This window comes from Rhinolophus sinicus, chromosome 14, assembly GCF_057876585.1.
Source record: "Rhinolophus sinicus isolate RSI-liver-muscle chromosome 14, RSI-T2T, whole genome shotgun sequence".
Taxonomy (NCBI): domain Eukaryota; kingdom Metazoa; phylum Chordata; class Mammalia; order Chiroptera; family Rhinolophidae; genus Rhinolophus; species Rhinolophus sinicus.
This window is the reverse complement of record NC_142514.1, coordinates 183,645,004-183,664,524: the sequence shown is the minus strand read 5'-3', so window position 1 is coordinate 183,664,524 and position 19,521 is coordinate 183,645,004. Positions and strand designations below refer to the sequence as shown.

The window sequence follows — 19,521 nt, the reverse complement described above, 5'->3', positions numbered from 1 at the left end:
TGGAGGGGCTCTTGGCCCGTCCAGGCTGGTGAGGGAAAATGGGAGCGAGTGTGGTGGATAAGGACCCTGCCATGTGGGGAGCTAATGAAACAAGAAATCCATCACGCAGATAAGAAGACCAAGGAACCAAGGGCCAAAGGCTTGAACAGGAGAAAGGGTTAGTGAGACAGGACAGACTGGGATAGAGAGGAAACTTAGGGCCACCTCATGGGGTTGGCATCTTGCAGCAGAAGTGCTCTGGAGGGCAGAGAGGGCCAGCAGAGATGGTGTCCCTGAGCTCCCGAACCTCCCCTCCCTGCCCCGTGCCCCAGGACAACTTTGGGCTGGAGCTAGCAGCCGTGGAGGCAGCGGTGCGGAAGCACGAAGCCATCGAGACAGACATTGTGGCCTACAGCGGCCGCGTGCAGGCTGTGGACGCCGTGGCCGCAGAGCTGGCCGCCGAGCGCTACCACGACATCAAGCGCATTGCAGCACGGCAACACAACGTGGCCCGGCTCTGGGACTTCCTGCGGCAGATGGTGGCCGCCCGGCGAGAGCGGCTTCTCATCAACTTGGAGCTGCAGAAGGTGCTTCAGGACCTGCTTTACCTCATGGACTGGATGGGAGAGATGAAGGTACCAGCGGGACGCGTGTGGTGTTCTCAGTCAGTCAGGACGGGGGGGGGGGGGGGAATGGCTGGGGGTACACGCACACCCCTTGCTCAGCTGATGTTTGTTCAGTATGTTCTAGTGTAGGCCCTGCCCCCAGTTCAGACGAACAGAGCAGAGAGATCCCTGTCCTCCTGGGGCTCACATTCTAGTGGGAGGAGGCCGATGATGAAACCCTGACCTATCAACAAACAAAATAGCCGGTGGACATAAAACCTATGAGGAAACCAGAGCGGGGCCATGTGATGCAGTGGTCTGCAAGGCCTTGCGGAGAAAATGCCATTCAGGCTGAGTGCAGGATAGCGCAAGGAGCCAGCACAGGGAGATCTGAGGAGAACACATTCCAGGCAGAAGGAACAGCTAGGCAAAGGCCCCGGGCCTGCATAGTGTGGCATGTTAGGCATGAGAGGGCGGGCCAGGCCAGGGGGACCTTAAGCACAGGGAGGGGGCAGGGAATGAGACAAGGGAGGCAGCGGCCAGCTCACTTAGGGCCTGACAGGCCTGGTCAGGGAGTTTGGATTTTATTCAAAGTAACACAGCCTCGAAAGCGATTACAAGACCTTGAAAAGGGGAAACATAATTCTGCCTTACGTTTTTAGAAAGGTCACTTTGACTGCTATGTAAAGAAGGGCTGTGGGCAGACAGAGTGGGAGCCGAGAGACCTGGTGGAGGGATAAGGACGGGTCTGGGGAGGTGCTGAAGATTGCTGGGGTGCTGGGGACCGAGCCATGACAATAGGAGGATGGTGATAATTCTGGGGCCGAGAAGATGAGTCAGAGCAGAGATTCCAGGAGCAGGATTTAGTAAGATGGTTTCCACAGGAGGGGAAGGGAGTACAAAGAGGTCGGGGTGCCAGAATAGAACTGGGGTGTCACTGTGTGTGTGAAGGAGGGCTGACAGACAGGAGCAGGTGTGTTTACCTGGGTGTGACACCTGGAGCCGCCCATAGAGGTCAAGAGGTGCAGATGATCCGGGTGGAGGGAGCGAGTTTAGCAGATGTGTGGGTGACGGGGCTGGAAGAGGCCCTCAGATGGCATCGGCGTGCCCCATGTGCCTGGCAGGGCCGGCTGCAGTCTCAGGACCTGGGCAAGCATCTGGCTGGAGTGGAGGACCTGCTGCAGCTACACGAGCTGGTAGAAGCAGACATCGCTGTGCAGGCTGAGAGGGTGCGAGCTGTCAGTGCCTCTGCCCTGCGCTTCTGCGACCCAGGGAAAGGTGACATCTGGGGGGAGGAACTGGAAAGGGGAGGGGCTGGGAGAGAGAATAGTAAGAGCTGGAACAGCAAGACTGGGAAAACCTGGGGACAGGAAGGATGATGGGTGAATGGTGGGTGACAAAACTAGGGCGGGAGGCCTAAGAGAGTGAGGGGGAGGGGGGATTCCTAACCAGGGATAGATATGGGGGCAGCAGGAGGGCGGGGTTACAGCCCTGGACCCTCCACTGTGACTTTTTCAGAGTACAAACCATGCGACCCGCAGCTGGTGTCCGAGCGGGTGGCCACCCTGGAGCAGAGCTACGAAGCACTGTGCGAGTTGGCCGCGGCCAGGCGGGCCCGTCTGGAGGAGTCCCGGCGCCTCTGGCGGTTCCTCTGGGAGGTGGGCGAGGCCGAGGCCTGGGTGCGGGAGCAGCAGCACCTGTTGGCCTCAGCCGAAACTGGCCGGGACCTGACTGGTGTCCTTCGCCTGCTCAACAAGCACACGGCCCTGCGAGGCGAGATGAGTGGCCGGCTGGGGCCCTTGAAGCTCACCCTGGAGCAGGGCCAGCAGTTAGTCGCTGAGGGCCACCCTGGAGCAGGCCAGGCCGCCGCCCGCGCTGCCGAGCTCCAGGCCCAGTGGGAGCGGCTGGAGGCTCTGGCGGAGGAGCGTGCCCAGCGGCTCGCCCAGGCCGCCAGCCTCTACCAGTTCCAGGCAGATGCAAACGACATGGAGGCCTGGCTGGTGGATGCGCTGCGCCTGGTGTCCAGTCCCGAGCTGGGGCACGATGAGTTCTCCACGCAGGCCCTGGCCAGGCAGCATCGGGCCCTGGAGGAGGAGATCCGAGGGCACCGGCCAACACTGGATGCCCTGAGGGATCAGGCCTTGGCCCTGCCACCCGCACTGAGCCGCACACCCGAGGTGCAGGGGAGGGTGCCCAGCCTGGAGCACCACTACAGGGAGCTGCAGGCCCGGGCAGGCGAGCGAGCCCGGGCCCTGGAGGCAGCCCTGACTCTCTACACCATGCTCAGCGAGGCCGGCGCCTGTGGGCTGTGGGTGGAGGAGAAGGAGCAGTGGCTGAACGGGCTCACCCTGCCTGAGCGCTTGGAGGACCTGGAAGTCGTACAGCAAAGGTAGGCCCCCTACAGGCGCCCTCTGGAATGACCTTATGAGTTGGGGGCCAGCGTGTGGGAGGGCGCGTCCTGCCCTAAACTGCCTGCTCTTGTTATATCCCTTTGAGTCTGTTTTTTGTTTTAACGAGAAACGCTAAACATACTCAAAAGTAGAAAACATTATGCAACAAACTCCTCGATACCCATCACCCGGGTTCAGTGATTGTCAATATCTTGCTCTGTTTGATTAATTTTCCTTTTCAAAAGCAAATCCCCAATATTATCATTTCATCTCTATATTCTCCAGGATGCGTCCTTTAAGAAATATAAGGAAGTATTCTTAAATATAGTAAATTATTGTTTAGTTGTGTGTGGACTTAAAATAGCTAAGGCTTTGAAGTTATAAACCTTTTAGACACTGACTGACCGCTCATGAAATAGCTTTATTTACAGAATAATAAGTCTTAAAGGACATTTTTCTTGTAGAATCACAATACCTTTATCACATAGAACAAAATTAGTAATTCCTTACTATTATCTACTATTCCATCTAATAGTCAAATTTCCTGGTGGTTTTAAAAATGTAATAAAAGATTTCGTGGTTTTTTTGTTTGTTTGTTTGTTTTCAAGCTATCCCATGACAAGCGTTGGCAAACTACAACCCTTTGACCCCATCTAGCTTGCAGTCTGTTTTTGTAAATAAAGCTTTATCGAAACAGAGCCACACCCTCATTCATTTACATGTCATCCTGTCGCTGCTTTTGCACTATGATAGAGACCTTATGACCCACAATGCCTAAGATATTTACTGCCTGGCCCTTTACAGAAAACGTTTGCAGACTGCTCTCTGAGAATGTAAAATGTCCCTGGGAGAAGTTATGCTTCATATCTTTATCACTTAAATATTTTTGGTTATCAATTCATTTTAACACATATTAGTAGGATGGGACCCAGCTAGGCAGCTAAGGGGTAAGTCCTGAGAGGAATAAGAGATTCTGATAAAGGGTGGGGCCCTGTGCCTGAATTAGTTGACTTGTTGTGCAGCTGTTCCTGACCTTTAACGTTCACATCTTTTTTGAGCAACTCTAGAGATGATAGTTTTCCTACTTGTTTGGGGGGAGTTGGGAGCCCCCTCTGGACCCACAAGTACTGTGAGCCTTGTAGGTAAGAGGTGCAGAGGCTCCTATAAATAAGTCTCACATAGATGGATAGTTCTCGTGGTTGTCTGGGGAGATGGGCAGGTACCTCGCAGCCTCCCGCCATTCATGTCCAGCTCTTCCACCTGCTCAGGTTCGAGACCCTGGAGCCCGAAATGAATGCCCTTGCAGCACGAATTACTGCTGTGAATGACATCGCGGAGCAGTTGCTGAAGGCCAACCCTCCCAGCAAGGACAGCATTGTCAACACCCAGAAGCAGCTCAACCACAGGTGGGTTGGGGAGGGCAGGACTAGAGAAAGGAAGCAGCAGATGGGGATGGCAACTGGAAGAAAGTTCTGTGGGGCACAGAATGGAGGCGGAAAATGAGGAGGGAGGGTGGTCTGGACTATGTTGGGGGCAGGGGCTAAAGAAAGAGATGAAAGACGGGGAAAGGTCCTCTGAAGACTCTGGGGCCTGGACAGGGGGCAATCAAGAAAGAGACGAGAGGATGAGCAGGTGGTAGAATATACCAAGGGAGAGGCAGGGAAGACGCTTCTGGATATGCCTAGACAAGGCGGGGAAGCTGAGCAACTCCAGAAACCAGACCTTCCTTCCTCCTCCTGTCAGGTGGCAGCAGTTTCGGTCCCTGGCAGACGGCAAGAAGGCAGCTCTGACATCAGCCCTGAGCATCCAGAACTACCATTTAGAGTGCACAGAGACCCAGGCCTGGATGAGAGAAAAGACCAAGGTCATTGAGTCCACCCAGGGCCTAGGCAATGACCTGGCTGGGGTGCTGGCCCTGCAGCGTAAGCTGGCTGGCACCGAGCGGGACCTGGAGGCCATCGCCGCCCGGGTGGGTGAACTGACTCGCGAGGCAAATGCCCTGGCTGCTGGCCACCCCGCCCAAGCCCCTGCCATCAAGGCCCGGCTTGGAGAGGTGCAAGCCGGCTGGGAGGACCTCAGGGCCACCATGCGACGTCGAGAGGAGTCACTGGGTGAGGCGCGGCGGCTGCAGGACTTCCTGCGTAGCTTGGATGACTTCCAGGCTTGGCTAGGTCGCACACAGACCGCTGTGGCCTCTGAAGAAGGGCCGGCCACCCTGCCTGAGGCAGAGGCCCTCCTGGCCCAACACGCAGCCCTGCGGGGAGAGGTGGAGCGGGCCCAGAGCGAGTACAGCCGGCTGCGGGCCTTGGGTGAGGAGGTGACCCGGGACCAGGCCGATCCCCAGTGCCTCTTCCTACGACAGCGACTGGAGGCCTTGGGAACCGGCTGGGAGGAGCTGGGCCGCATGTGGGAAAGCCGGCAAGGCCGTCTGGCCCAGGCCCATGGCTTCCAGGGCTTCCTGAGGGATGCTCGCCAGGCTGAGGGCGTGCTCAGCAGCCAGGTAAGAGCCCAGGGCACAAAGTCCCAACCACAAACATGGGGACTGTGAAGGAGAGTGGTGGGTGGGGAGGAGAACGCAGCAGGTGGGGTAGTTGAAGCAACAGGAGGGGCAGGAAGAATGTGTTAGAAAAATATGGAAGTGAAAAAGAATGAGATGTAAATATACCAAAATGATATAAACTGGCTTGTCATATAATTATTAAAGAAATTGAATCAATAGCTAGATATAAGATGGAACAGGATTTGGACTGTTCCAGGCCAGCTCCCTTTGCCTTATAACTTTCTGAGACTCAGCATAATCAGGCACCATCTGCCTGTCTTCAGAGCTGGATGGTCCACGCTGCCCGTCTCTGGTTGGCCTCCAAAGCTCAGATGTGCCCCTCGGATAGGTCCCTTCTGAGAGGCTGAATTGTGCTGTGAGAAGTGAGCTTGCCACCTCCCCTCCCACACAGGAATATGTTTTGTCGCACACGGAGATGCCGGGGACACTCCAGGCTGCTGATGCCACCATAAAAAAACTGGAAGACTTCATGAGCACAATGGAGGCCAATGGGGAGCGGATCCGCGGGCTCCTGGAGGCCGGGCGCCAGCTGATGTCTGAGGGCAACATCCATGCCGAGAAGATCCACGAGAAGGCGGACTCCATTGAGAGGAGGTAGGCTGGGGACAACGGGCAAATGAGGGGCCCGAGAGGGAAGTAAGTGAAAACAGGATGGCCTCAAAGATGGAGTACGCGGCAGTCAGACTGACAGATGGGGGTGGGGAGCTGACAGAAAGTAGAGGAGGAAGAACCCAGTGGTGAGAGGGGGCCCAAGCTATGGGCTGGGACGTTCCGCCTCCCCCACACTAGGGCGAAATGAAGTCTACCAGGATCGCTGGACGCTGACATAGGATTCCTGGTTGTCTTGTAGTGTTCCCGGAAGGCACTGTCCCATAGGAGGAGGACTGAAGGCTTCTAGTTTAGTTAGAAGGTCATAACCTTTTCAGAGCAAGTTCAAGAGTTACACAAGGGGCTGTCATTACAGACACGGGAAGAATCAAAAAGCGGTGCAGCAGCTTTTGGGCCGTCTTCGGGAAAACCGAGAGCAGCAGCATTTCTTACAGGATTGTCATGAGGTGAGGCTCTCAGTTTCCCCACATCCCCTCCGACATTCCCCAGTCATCCCTTGCCCACAGGGCCCTGGCCCTTTGAGCCTAAAATCATCCACAGTGTTGTCTGCTGAGTATACGAACCCCTGCATGTCTTCTCCCCACACCCACCACTATTCCTGGCTCCCCTTCCCCCATTCTGTGCCTCACGCTTCCCTTCCTCTGAAATATACGGCCTTCCTCCATCTCTGCTCCATGTTTGGTCCAGCTAAAACTCTGGATCGATGAGAAGATGCTGACAGCCCAGGACGTGTCCTATGACGAGGCCCGTAACCTGCACACCAAGTGGCAGAAGCACCAGGCGTTCATGGCTGAGCTGGCCGCCAACAAGGACTGGCTGGACAAAGTGGACAAGGTGAGCGGTGTGACAGGAGCAGCAGGAAGAGCACCCGTGGGGCCTCTTCAGGGCAGGGTCCTTGCCACCAGGCAGGGGAGACTCCTAGCTTCAGGATATGGCTATTTCAGGGTTAGAGGTCGTGGGACCTCCCGTGCCAAACTTCCAAGGTGGAAACTTATGGTCTGAGGGACAAACGTCTCAGGTCTATGGGACAGTGACTCCAGAACTTTGAGAAAGTACTGATTGATAGGGAGCCAAACTGCAGTTTTGGGTCAACACAATAACTATTCCTGGGCCCAAAGTAGGATGACACTCTTTGGCAGGGGTCAGCACACTTCCATAAAGAGCCAGATGGTAAATATTTCAGGCTTTGCAGACCATACAGTTTCTGCTGTGACTGCTGAACTCTGCTACTATAGTGCAAAAGCAACCATAGGGAGTACGTAAATCAATGAGTGTAGCTGTGTTCCAATAAAACTTTATCTATAAAGACAGGCAGTGGGCCACATTTGGCCCATGGGCCACAGTTTACCAACCCTTGCTTTTGAGTCTTGCTGTTCCTGATATTTGGTCCCCCACCCAGCCCTTTTTCAAGAGCTGAGCAGAGGTAAAACTTCATTTCTACTCAGCAAGTACTCCTGGACAAATTATATGCGCTGAGCACTCTGCTAGAGGCTGCAAAATACGTAAAAAAGACGCCTCCCTTCCCTCAAGGGCATAATGGTTGGGAAGAAGAGGAGAGTAGTGTATAGTCAGTGTTTCCATTTGTTCAGCAAATATTTACTTGGTGCTACTATATGCAAAGCCTTGTGGTAGTCACTGAGTGGGAACAAAGGTGATTCCATTGCAGGCCCCACCCTCGAGGAATGACACGGTAGTCAGGATAGAAGACATATACACAGCTAGATGAATTGAGTCCAAAGCAGAATGTGACAAGTGCAGTAAGAGAGAGCCCCATAAAGCCTGGCCACTGAGGACGACGTGTGGGAATCCCAAAAGCAGGAGCCTCCAGGGCAGTCCATGAAGGACGAATAGAATTTGGACATTTCTAGGTAGAGAAAACAGTGCAAACAGGAAACCAGAGGTGTGGAAGTGGTGGGTGTCTGTTTGGGAGCAGGGAGTGAGTCAGTCTGGCAGGAACAGGGAATGCTTGAAGGGCCACCATGGAGGCAAAGGTGGGAAAAGCTTGCTGGGCCAGGTCATGATCAAAGCCGTGGTCACCACATAAGGACTGTGTGTCAAAGTGTCTATTGTGCTGAAGGTTTGAGACGTTACCCAAGCTGTGCTAGATGCTGATGCTCTTTATCCTGGCGGCCATGTGTCTTGCTTTGTGTTCCTCTAGAAGCAGACCCTGAAACAAGGCTTCCAGGGCAGGCCACTTAAATGGGAGGTGATCGGAGGAAATACCAGTAGAGGTGTGGGGAGATGAAATGGAGCAGGGAAGGTAGTCAGGAAAGGGTTCACTACCATGCCAGTTACTGCAGTGGGCAACTGGGGCTCAGTCCTAATGGGTCACCCTGAGGCGGTGTCGAACATCAAAGTTATCCCAACCAAAGCACAAGGGTTTTGACTGTTTGTCCACCATCTCCCTGTCTGTCACTGGTTCTGCGGACGGTAAGGACAGTAACCCTTTGGCACTTCCAGCCTGCGTTGCAAGCAAGTCAGGAGCTCATGCTTCCCTCACCTGCCCAGAAACAAAAGTCCTCCAGCAGAAAGGCTGGGAATGGGGTGACAGGTAAGACTCACTTGCCATAGGTCAGGTGAGGGGTGAGGAGCTGAGAAACATGAAATGCTAGCAAATAACACGAGACCACACGCTCTATAACACTAGAAACCACGAGCACGAGGGAACTCAAAATAGGAAAGATCGCAGTAACTTCTTAGTTGAAATGAGTTTTGAGCTGGACCTTGAAGGAAGAGTAGGGTTCGATCAGCAGTGAGGTAGGGAAGTTTCAAACCTTTGCGAAGAGCATGTTAAGAAGAACACACCACAACTTGGAATTATTGCCCACACTTCAGATCCCTAGTGCCCTTTAAGTCCCTGGCCTGTAAAGTTCAGTGGTGTCTAATTCTGACAGTCACACTTCTTTGTCCCACCACCCAGGAAGGGCGGGAGCTGAGCCTTGAAAAGCCAGAGCTGAAAGCTCTGGTGTCGGAGAAACTGGAGGACCTACACAAGCGCTGGGACGAGCTGGAGACCACCACCCAGGCCAAGGCCCGCAGCCTCTTCGATGCCAACCGGGCCGAGCTGTTTGCCCAGAGTTGCTCTGCCCTGGAGAGCTGGCTGCTGAGCCTGCAGGCCCAGCTGCACTCCGACGACTACGGCAAGGACCTCACCAGCGTCAACATTCTGCTCAAGAAGCAGCAGGTGCGCGAGGGGCAGGGGGCCGGGGAGGGGATGAACAGCTGAAGAGAGGAGGAGGGAGCCCGTAGCTCTGGAGATTGGGGAGCCCCTTCTCAGACCTCGCAGACATTTTTCCTGGTGTTTCTCAAAGCAATTCCCATGGGCCACCAGATCAGAATTTCTGGGAGTGTGTATCAGTCAGAGTCAAGTCAGGAGACAGAAATCACACTCTAACTTGAACAAGGAAACTTTAGTGAAAAGAAGTATTAATTAGTAAAAGGTGGCTAACTACCGAAGGGGAAAAGAGAACTTCAAAGCAAGGGTCTGAAAATGTTTTCCTATAAAAAGCCAGACAATAAACATTTGGGGCTTTATGGGTCATAAATTGTCTGTCACAACGATTCAACTCTGTCCTTGTATGGTAAAAGCAGCCACAGACAGTATGTAAAAGAATGCTGTGGTTCTGTGCCAATAAAACTTTATTTACAAAAAAAAAGGGCAGGGGCTGGATTTCCTGATCCCTGCTCTAAAGAATCCAGGAATAGCAAACGTAGGGAGCTGCTATACCTCCAGAGCTGAGGAGGGGTGCCCATGGAAGGAACCAGATGCCCTCTCCTCCACCCCTCAGACCTTGTTGGAGAGGACAGAAGCCCACTGACAGCGTAGAAATTTGCTGGGGTTTGACGAACCAGAGCAGGTCCAAAGCTGGCCGGCCAAGGCTGGCTAGCAGGAAGTTGCCACTGGGATGCTAGCAAAACTTGCTGGAGGGTGACAGCCACTGGGTCTCCACACACCATGGGCAGTTTTGCTGTAGGAGCAAGAAGAAAAGCGCCCTGGAACCACATACAGAAGCCCCGTCCTCTCCTGTGCATCCTGGTGTCCCTCTAGCGCTCTCTACTGACAAGGCCTAGCATTGCACCAGCTGGCAAAGGAGAAAGGTTTACAGGGTCCAGTTCCACTTCCTCAGAACAGACAAAGATGGATTTGGAACTGAGGTGGATTTGGGACTGAGGCCGTAAATTGCTAACTGGCGTGGTTAACGTGCCTTCCCCACCCCCAGACTCTTACGTACATTAAAGCTTGAGATCCGCTGATCTAACTTGAACAAGGAGGAGATACTTGAACCAGGAGTGAACCCCAGGATAAGAAATCATGATGGGTTTGATGTCGACTAGTGTCTCCTCTGAGTTTAATGACATCTCCTTCCTCTTCCGGGTGGGCAGATGCTGGAGCGGGAAATGGCTGTGCGGGAAAAGGAGGTGGAGGCCATCCAGGCCCAGGCAAAAGCCCTGGCCCAGGAAGATCAGGGTGCAGGGGAGGTGGAGAGGACCTCGAGGGCCGTGGAGGAGAAGTTCAGGGCCCTCTGCCAGCCCATGAAGGAGCGCTGCCAGCGCCTGCAAGCCTCTCGAGAGCAGCACCAGTTCCACCGGGACGTGGAGGACGAGATCGTGAGTCACTAGGCTTGGGGGTGGGGTCGGGTCATCCCCATTGCAAAGTGCTCCCTGCCTTGTGCTGAGGAGATGTCAGCAGTGCTGTTTTCTCTTCCCTTTGCCATTGAAAATCCACCCTCTAGGGACACTTGGGGATGCCCTCTAGGTCCCTTTACCCCGGAGTCAGAGATGACCATTTCCTAGTATACACAAACCAGGAGCCCTAGAAAACCTGCCCCGTTATCCAACCCCTAGCTCTTACGTTGCCCTCCGGACCTCCACTGATCACCCCCCACCTTTCTCATCCAGTTGTGGGTGACAGAACGGCTACCCATGGCTAGCTCCAGGGAACACGGCAAGGACCTGCCCAGTGTCCAGCTCCTCATGAAGAAAAACCAGGTAAGGCAGAGACTAAAGGCAAATGAATAGGTCCCAGAGCCTCCTCAGACATCGAAGTTTGTTTCTTTTTAAGACCTGAGGCTTCTCTGGCTCCCCCTCGAAGCTGTAGGGAATCCTAGACTTCAGCGGTTGGCCTTTCCTCACCTCAGGAAGATGCGTTCCCTTGGTAGAGATTACGGGGATACAGAGAGCTTTACCATCAATCACATCACTGGGCCAGAAGGGAGGGGACGTAAGATGATTCAGGAAGAAAGAGAAGGAAGTGTGTGGGGGGATTAATACTGAGTAGGTGTAAGCTGAGATGGAGGGTGAGGGAGGTCCTTGGCCAGTCTTCCAGTGTTTCCTCTTCTGTTGCTGGGGACAGACCCTGCAGAAGGAGATACAGGGTCACGAGCCGCGGATTGCAGACCTAACAGAGCGGCAGCGTGCCCTGGGTGCGGCTGCAGCAGGCCCAGAGCTGGCCGAGCTACAGGAAATATGGAAACGCCTGAGCCACGAGCTGGAGCTTCGAGCGAAGCGACTGGAGGACGCCTTGCGGGCCCAGCAGTTCTACCGCGACGCTGCCGAGGCAGAGGCCTGGATGGGCGAGCAGGAGTTACACATGATGGGCCAAGAGAAAGCCAAGGTGAGAGCCGGGGCAGAGCTCCGGCTGTATGGCTGCTTCTTTCCTTTGCGTGACCCCCACTCCCTGATGCCCACTGGCCCATCCCCCAGGACGAACTGAGTGCCCAGGCGGAGGTGAAGAAACATCAGGTATTGGAGCAAGCCCTGGCCGACTACACCCAGACCATCCACCAGCTAGCAGCCAGCAGCCAAGACATGATTGACCACGACCACCCAGAGAGGTGAGCACAGCGGCAGCAAGCGGCCAAGCCCCTGGGCTAGAGGGGTGCCAGTTCCCAGAAGGGGCGAGGATTGTGGAGCCTTGCGTACTTCGTGTGTACAGAAACTTCCAGAAAGCTTGGGGCTTGGCAAGCAGTGGGGCGGCTCAGGGGGACAGGACTCTGCAGAAGAGGGTGGAGATCAGAACAACGGATGCTAAATCCTACCGTGGTTCCCCCGCCCTGCCCGGCCGCATAGCACGAGGATATCCATCCGCCAAGCCCAGGTGGACAAGCTGTACGCCAGCCTGAAGGAGCTGGCCGGGGAGCGGAGGGAGCGCCTGCAGGAGCACTTACGGCTGTGCCAGCTCCGCCGCGAGCTGGATGACCTGGAGCAATGGATCCAGGAGCGCGAGGTGGTGGCAGCCTCCCACGAGCTGGGCCAGGACTACGAGCACGTGACGGTAAGTGCAGGGAGGACACCAGCCACAGGTCAGCTCCCGGGAGAGTAGTAGAGAACCCACTGGGCGATTAGGGCTCTCCCTGTGCTGAGTACCACGGGCATGGGGTGCAAGACCAAGCGGAGCGTGTACGAGCATGCCCTGTCCTCCCGGGTTTGGAGGTATTTAATTCGAAGAATCGTGCAAAAAGGGCGATGTGGGCTGCACACAGACTTGGGCAAAAAGGAAATTACCCATCAGTCTTTTCCAATACCATGTTTCCCCCAAACTAAGACCTAGCCAGACCATCAGCTCTAATGCATCTTTTGGAGCAAATATTAATATAAGACCCAGTATTCTATTATATAAGACCCTGTCTAATATTAAAATAAGACCCGGTCTTATATTATATTAAAATAAGACCCGGTCTTATGTCAAATAAGACCGGGTCTTATATTAATTTTGGCTCCAAAAGAAACAGTAGAGCTGATGGTCTACCTAGGTCTTATTTTCGGGAAACACAATAGAACTCGACAGTATAGGGTATCCCTGTGTGAAGGCTAAAAGTCCCAAGTGCCTGCATGGCCTTTGCTGGACGCCAGGGCGTCAGTCAAATCCAAGATCACTGGGAATCAGCTGCATCTGCTCATGAACTCAGCTGAGCTGGAGAAAGGTATTTCAGGCCACGTAGCCCAGAGGGGAGAGAAGTAGGTCTCAGTTTGGGGTGAGCGGACTCTCCCCATTAGTGTCACAGTGTATGTGCACATATTCCTTCCACCAGATGCTCCGGGACAAATTCCGAGAGTTCTCCCGGGACACAAGCACCATTGGTCAGGAGCGTGTGGATAGTGCCAACACATTGGCCAATGGGCTCATCACTGGGGGCCATGCCGCCCGGGCCACCGTGGCCGAGTGGAAGGACAGTCTCAACGAGGCCTGGGCCGACCTGCTCGAGCTGCTGGACACGCGGGGGCAGGTGCTGGCTGCCGCGCACGAGCTGCAGCGCTTCCTGCATGGGGCTCGTCAGGCCCTGGCACGGGTGCAGCACAAACAGCAACAGCTTCCAGATGGGACCGGCCGGGACCTCAATGCTGCTGAGGCCCTGCAGCGCCGCCATTGTGCCTTTGAGCATGACATCCAGGCCCTCAGCGCCCAGGTCTGACCTGAGCATGGGAGGAAGGGGGTGGCTTGGAGGAGACTTTGTGGGAAATGTGCGGGGGTGTTCTCAGAAATGCTAAGGGGATGGCATCCTCGGGAGGGCCACTCAGGGATGAGGTAGACATCTCTGGCCAGCGGACATCTGGCCACTGTTCGCACTTTTAATGACAGGCCTTCTCGAGGGCCCATGACATATTCACATGGCCCCAATAGCTAGAATATTCTTCATTTTGTACAAAAAAATCCACCTGTTGATCCCACCTCTTGGTTAGAGCTGCCACCCAACTCCCTTTTTCAGACTGAAAATCTCGAGCAATCTTTGAGGTCCCTCACATCCTGGACAGGCCTCTAACAGCCCAAGTGGCTGATGACCCTTTCAAGGGGTTGTTCCCCTCCCCTCCCCCAAGCTAAACCCGGGCCCCCAGATGAGACCCAATGAGTATGACCGCTTACTCTGAGCACCAGCCATCACCTTTCCCAGCCCCGACCCTCTGCTGCTCCTCCTGCTTCTCTGGCTGGTAGAACGGACAGAGGCCAGGACAGAGCGAGGCTATAGCTCCCGAGTCACCAGCTTTGCCTGACTGTGACCCGGGGCCCTGCAGGTCCAGCAGGTACAGGACGATGGCCGCCGGCTCCAGAAGGCCTACGCCGGAGACAAGGCCGAGGAGATTGGCCGCCACATGCAGGCTGTGGCCGAGGCCTGGGCACAGCTTCAGGGAAGCTCTGCCGCCCGCCGCCAGCTGCTGCTGGACACAACGGACAAGTTCCGCTTCTTCATGGCTGTCCGGGAGCTGATGCTGTGGATGGATGGGGTGAATGTGCAGATGGATGCCCAGGAGCGGCCCCGGTGAGGACCATGGTGCCCCTGACCTACGGGGGTTGTGAGCCAGCGGCTGGGATCGGGTTGTGGGCAGCGGGTGATACGGTCTCTGTACCACCAGGGATGTGTCCTCTGCAGACCTGGTCATCAAGAACCACCAGGGCATCAAGGCCGAGATAGAGGCCAGGGCGGACCGCTTCTCCTCTTGCATTGAGATGGGGCAGGGGCTGCTCGCCAGGAGCCACTACGCGGCTGAGGAGGTGGGTGAAGCCTGGGCACAGCCGGGTCACCTTCCCGGGGCAGGCCTTAATGCGGATTTCTCTGAGTCTTTCTGCTTCTTCTGGTTCTTTCTTTACAGAAACCTTTCACTCTCTCCCTACCTCAGTGCTGTTCAGGGATTTCCCCATTCCATCTCCCCCCGCCAGAGCTATCTGCCTCTTGAAATCAGAAATCACTAATTCCCCTGTGTGAGTTTCCCAGGGACCCTGAAAAGGCCCAACTGGGTACTAACTCACATTCCGCACCCCCCAGATCTCAGAGAAGCTGTCTCAGCTGCAGGCACGGCGCCAGGAGACAGCTGACAAGTGGCAGGAGAGGATGGACTGGCTCCAGCTTGGTGAGCCACTTTGGGGACCAGGAAACTGGCTGAGGGCACCAGGCCCTGGGAGGAGGGGCTGGGGGGCGTCTTACACCCTGTAGTTCCCAGAATAAGTAAGACCAGGAATCCTGGGCATGGAATTCAGGGTACCCACTCTTGGCACTGCCTGGCTCTGCCCTGTGCTCCTGCTCTGGGGCAGAAGCTTTCTCTGTCCCTGTCCTGGAAATGCTGTGATTACAGTGCCCTGCTGGTGCCCACTCTGACCTGCCATCTCTCTGCAACCCCCCCACTCCTGCAGTTTTGGAGGTGCTCGTGTTTGGAAGAGACGCAGGTATGGCGGAGGCCTGGCTGTGCAGCCAAGAGCCATTGGTGCGAAGTGCTGAGCTGGGCTGCACAGTCGATGAAGTCGAGAGCCTCATCAAGCGGCACGAGGCCTTCCAGAAGTCAGCAGTGGCCTGGGAGGAGCGTTTCAGCGCCCTGGAGAAGCTCACTGCGGTGAGGGCCACAGGACCCCAGGAAGGCTCCCCAGGCCGCTGCCCCAGGCCTGTGCTCTCTCCTGCTGGAAGAAGACAGTTTTTCTCTTCCCAGTGCACCAGCACGTGAGCCAAGTGCCATGTTGTCACCATAGCTTCAGGGGTCATCAGCTCCCTGAGTGACATTGAGACACCATCTCCCCCATTCCTTCTAATTTCTACCTTCTTTTAGAATTATAGTCTCCATTCTCTTTCATCATACATTTCAGCTTTCCCCAACTCCCTGGTCCTCTTCAATGAGACGTTCCGTGCTCTGACCTCAGAATTTTTTGACAGCTGGAGGAGCAGGAGAAGGAGCGGAAAAGAAAGAGGGAGGAGGAGGAACGGAGGAGACAGCCCCCTGCTCCAGAGCCCACAGCCACTCTGCCCGAAGGGGTCCTGGTGGACAGGCAGGCCGCTCCTGATGCTTCCTGGGACGGGTGAGAGCCGGGACACTTGGGGGAGGAGGATGAGGCTGAGCCTGAGCAACCTAAGGACTTGTTGTGTGTCACCTTCTGCCACTCCAGAACCCACCCCCGGCTACCAGCGTCCACACAGCCAGCCAGCATTAACGGAGTCTGCACAGATGCAGAGTCCCCACAGGTGACCCCCGCTGCCCCGTGTGCCCCCATCCCAATGTTAGACCCCCTTGCACATCCTTCTACAGCTTCTTGTCCTTGTAGCCCCTGTTGGAACAACAGAGACTTGAGCAAGGCAGCTTCCCAGAAGGGCTTGTCAGTTCCTCCTGGAGATACGGGTGTTGATATCTGGAGGGACAGAGGGGTAGGGTGGTGGGGACATGGGGGACAGGAGAAGGCAGAGGCTCAAAAGAAACCTGGGGGGGGGGGTGGAAGGACCAGCTCTTGAACTTCAAGCTTCATGACACCCAGGCTAGGTAATTGCCACCTCATCCTTTGATGCAGACACCGTTTTCCCCACAGGAGTCTGGCGCAGGAGACGAGGCCAACGGGCCACAAGGAGAGAGGCATACCCAGCCACAGGGCTCGGCCCCTCCTGTCATGCCCCACAGCAGGTCATCCGAGTCAGCCCGGGTTGCCACCTTGCCCCCTCGAGGCCCAGAGCTCTCTGCCCAGGAACAGATGGAGGGGATGCTATGCCGCAAACAGGAGATGGAGGCCTTCGGCAAGAAGGCCGCCAACAGGTACCGGGTCTGGCCATGCAGTGCCTGTGGCCTCTCCAGTCCCTGCCTTCTGAAGACGCTTGCCTGGAACCTCTTCCTAGATAGAGGAGGGAGGGTACCCTGCAGGAGGGGTGTCGTCTGGGAAAGGGGTAGGACCCCGGAGCAAAGCGGGGCCTCAGGAGGGTGTAAAGACAACGGGCCTAACGGCAGCAGTGGCACTGGAAGTCCTAGAACACCCAGGCTCTTCCCAGGGTTACCAGCCCCCCCAGAAGCTGGTCACCTCGTCACCTGCACCGTGTCCCTCCCAGGTCATGGCAGAATGTGTATTGCGTCCTGCGGCATGGGAGCCTTGGCTTTTACAAGGATGCGAAGGCAGCCAGCACGGGAGTGCCATACCATGGAGAAGTGCCTGTCAGCCTGGCCAGGGCCCAGGGCAGCGTCGCCTCTGATTATCGAAAGCGCAAACATGTCTTCAAGCTGGGGTAGGAACGGAACCGTGCTCTCACGATGCGAGGGGAAGTCAGAGCAAGACAAGATGAAGGGTAGCCATGATCTTGGTTCGGAGGGGATTGAGTTACAGGGCCAGGCCTTTGGGGACAGAGACGTACAGGAGGGAGAGGGGGCGAGTCTGGTTGTGTTACACTGAGGGGAGTGGGAGCCTCAAGGCTCAGTCCTGACGGCGGATGACGTCAAGCTGACATTATCCTGGAGAGGCTATCTGCAGACAGGGTGCTGGCACGCCTCTGCCTCCAGGGGACCTCCAAGGGCTTGCCCCTGCCTGCCTGCAAGCAGCCAGAGCAGGAGGCACGGCCTGGGATGGAAGTGAGCTCACCCTGGTCCTCCACAGCCAATCAGGAAGGATTTACACAGTTCTGGGAATCTGGAGAATGTGCAGGGCTGTGTGATGGGCTCTGAGGGCTCCGCTGGCGCGTTCTCCAGCCTGGTCTCTGGGTGGATGCCCAGCAGGGGTCAGGCTGCTCCAGATTCTCAGCTCTGCCCTGAGGTTTCTTTTCTTCCCACAGCTTACAGGACGGAAAAGAATATTTATTCCAAGCCAAGGATGAGGTGAGCTGTCCCCTTCTCCCCCCATGTCCCTATCTCTGCGTCGCCACTCCAGAAACCTCCAGCCGCACATTTCCCTTTCTTCCCTCTCCTTTTTCTCTTCCTTAAGTGTCTCATTCTTTGTAATCAGACAACCCACAACGAAGCTAAGTGGATATTGTGTGTGAAGGCCACACAAAAAGATGTTCCCTCTCTTAAGAGGTCTTTTTTTTCTCTAAGAAGATGGAATAGTCAGATCGTTTTTCTGCCTCCTCCTCTTCCTCTTCCCCGGCTGCCTCAGCAGCGCCCCTGACGCTGACCGGTTGTCTTTCCATGTTCCCTGTAGGCAGAGATGAGCTCATGGCTGCGGGTGGTGAATGCAGCCATTGCCACTGCGTCCTCTGCCTCTGGAGAGCCTGAAGAGCCAGCAGTGCCCAGTGCCACCCGGGGCATGACCCGGGCCATGACCATGCCCCCAGTATCGCCGGCCGGGGCTGAGGGGCCTGTGGCACTTCGCAGCAAGGACGGCAGAGAACGAGAGCGAGAAAAACGCTTCAGCTTCTTCAAGAAGAGCAAGTAGTTGGGGGCAAGACTTCCAGGCCAGCTCCCTCCCTCTGTTCAGGAAACTGCCAGGGACTGTCAACAGGGACCACCCTCTTGTCAGACAACTGCCTGCTGCTAGGGTCTGTTGCCAAGGTCAGCCCATCACCAGGAACTGTCTCTGGGGACAAGTCAGTGTTTCCAAGGGCAACCCTACTCTTCTGCTATTTAATTTCAGACTGGTGGTGGGACCCAGGCAACCCCCAGTTCCACTCCCCCCGACTTGTTCCTTCTTCCCCCAGCCTTATGCCTCCGTCCCCACCACAGTGCGGACAGTGCCGCACCCTCAACGTAGGCCATGTGGGGAATGGCGGCCCCCGCCTCAGGGTCGTTCTCCCACCACAGCTAGGGCACGCCGTCTGGTTCCTTGCCCCTGGGGACCAGCCAGGAACCTCTCAGAGCTGAAGCAGGACCTGGGGGCAAGATTGTCAGATGATGGAGTCAGAGACGCCGAAGCTGCCCGTTCCCGTCCTTCCTTATCCTCTGACTCGAGTGGCCACTCCATCTCCAGCGAGTCTCAATGGCTTCCAGGTGTGAGTTGTTCAGGGGCAACCACAGCCTTGTGTCTGGCCAAGGAGGTGATTAAACAGCTCAGCTTCTCTTACTGCTTCTGGGTGTCTTTGCTTTCCTGACCACAAGCCTTTCGGTGCCCATGTTCTTCCCTCTGGCTCTGGTCTCCTGGGTGTCAGGTTTTCACTCGGCCCCCAACCTCCAAGCCGTCAAAGAACCACATTATTCTGAGAGTCGCCCTACCTTGATCTCATTCCCCCATGATAATGACCTTCGGTTTGCTGGGTTGATGGATGTCCAGCCTCTTTTTAGACCAAAGAAGTTCATCATGGGTCAGGAAGATGTTAACAAGCAGTATTAATGTTAAAAAGCCGTGAACGACTGCTTCCCTGGAGCACAACTTGCTTCACTCTCGATTCTTTCAACAGTTTCCAAAACCAAAGACTGAAGAGCATTGTCACAACCTAGTCTCAGCCCCACAGCGGAGAGTGGAGCATACGGGAGGGGGGGTGATTACTGACCTCCCCTCTGTCTCCTCCCCAATGGAGGATCAAGGGAGTTAGAACAGGGATCAGTTAAGTCAGCAGGTTCCCAGTCCACTGACCAATAGAGTGACAGTACCCGGGAAGCCACGCGATACATCCTCAGTGTGTGAATACACAAACACACAGGAGAAGATTCAAGAGCTAATGAAGTACAAAGAAAAGATTCTCCCTTATCTCTGGCGTTGGCAATTGGGGGTTTTGAG

The 19,521-nt window shown here is 55.5% G+C and overlaps 1 protein-coding gene across 3 annotated transcripts in view; it reads left to right on the top strand.

Annotated features, from left to right (window-relative positions):
* The window catches only part of SPTBN2 (spectrin beta, non-erythrocytic 2), a 36,814-nt gene extending 17,950 nt beyond the window's left edge, over window positions 1-18,864 (top strand). For all 3 annotated transcript variants that reach the window (XM_019737612.3, XM_019737610.3, XM_019737611.3), the window contains 25 exons: window positions 312-614; window positions 1,709-1,862; window positions 2,103-2,973; window positions 4,243-4,380; window positions 4,718-5,474; window positions 5,926-6,128; window positions 6,499-6,589; window positions 6,831-6,977; window positions 9,064-9,327; window positions 10,527-10,751; window positions 11,043-11,132; window positions 11,497-11,757; window positions 11,847-11,977; window positions 12,213-12,417; window positions 13,175-13,549; window positions 14,154-14,398; window positions 14,493-14,631; window positions 14,903-14,987; window positions 15,268-15,464; window positions 15,779-15,921; window positions 16,009-16,084; window positions 16,423-16,643; window positions 16,931-17,104; window positions 17,645-17,687; window positions 18,010-18,864. In XM_019737612.3, the coding sequence (XP_019593171.3) occupies window positions 312-614; window positions 1,709-1,862; window positions 2,103-2,973; window positions 4,243-4,380; window positions 4,718-5,474; window positions 5,926-6,128; window positions 6,499-6,589; window positions 6,831-6,977; window positions 9,064-9,327; window positions 10,527-10,751; window positions 11,043-11,132; window positions 11,497-11,757; window positions 11,847-11,977; window positions 12,213-12,417; window positions 13,175-13,549; window positions 14,154-14,398; window positions 14,493-14,631; window positions 14,903-14,987; window positions 15,268-15,464; window positions 15,779-15,921; window positions 16,009-16,084; window positions 16,423-16,643; window positions 16,931-17,104; window positions 17,645-17,687; window positions 18,010-18,243 (5,772 nt within the window). In that variant the 3' untranslated portion in view covers window positions 18,244-18,864. The remainder of the gene's footprint in view (window positions 1-311; window positions 615-1,708; window positions 1,863-2,102; window positions 2,974-4,242; window positions 4,381-4,717; window positions 5,475-5,925; window positions 6,129-6,498; window positions 6,590-6,830; window positions 6,978-9,063; window positions 9,328-10,526; window positions 10,752-11,042; window positions 11,133-11,496; window positions 11,758-11,846; window positions 11,978-12,212; window positions 12,418-13,174; window positions 13,550-14,153; window positions 14,399-14,492; window positions 14,632-14,902; window positions 14,988-15,267; window positions 15,465-15,778; window positions 15,922-16,008; window positions 16,085-16,422; window positions 16,644-16,930; window positions 17,105-17,644; window positions 17,688-18,009) is intronic.
* Window positions 18,865-19,521: the final 657 nt, after the last annotated feature.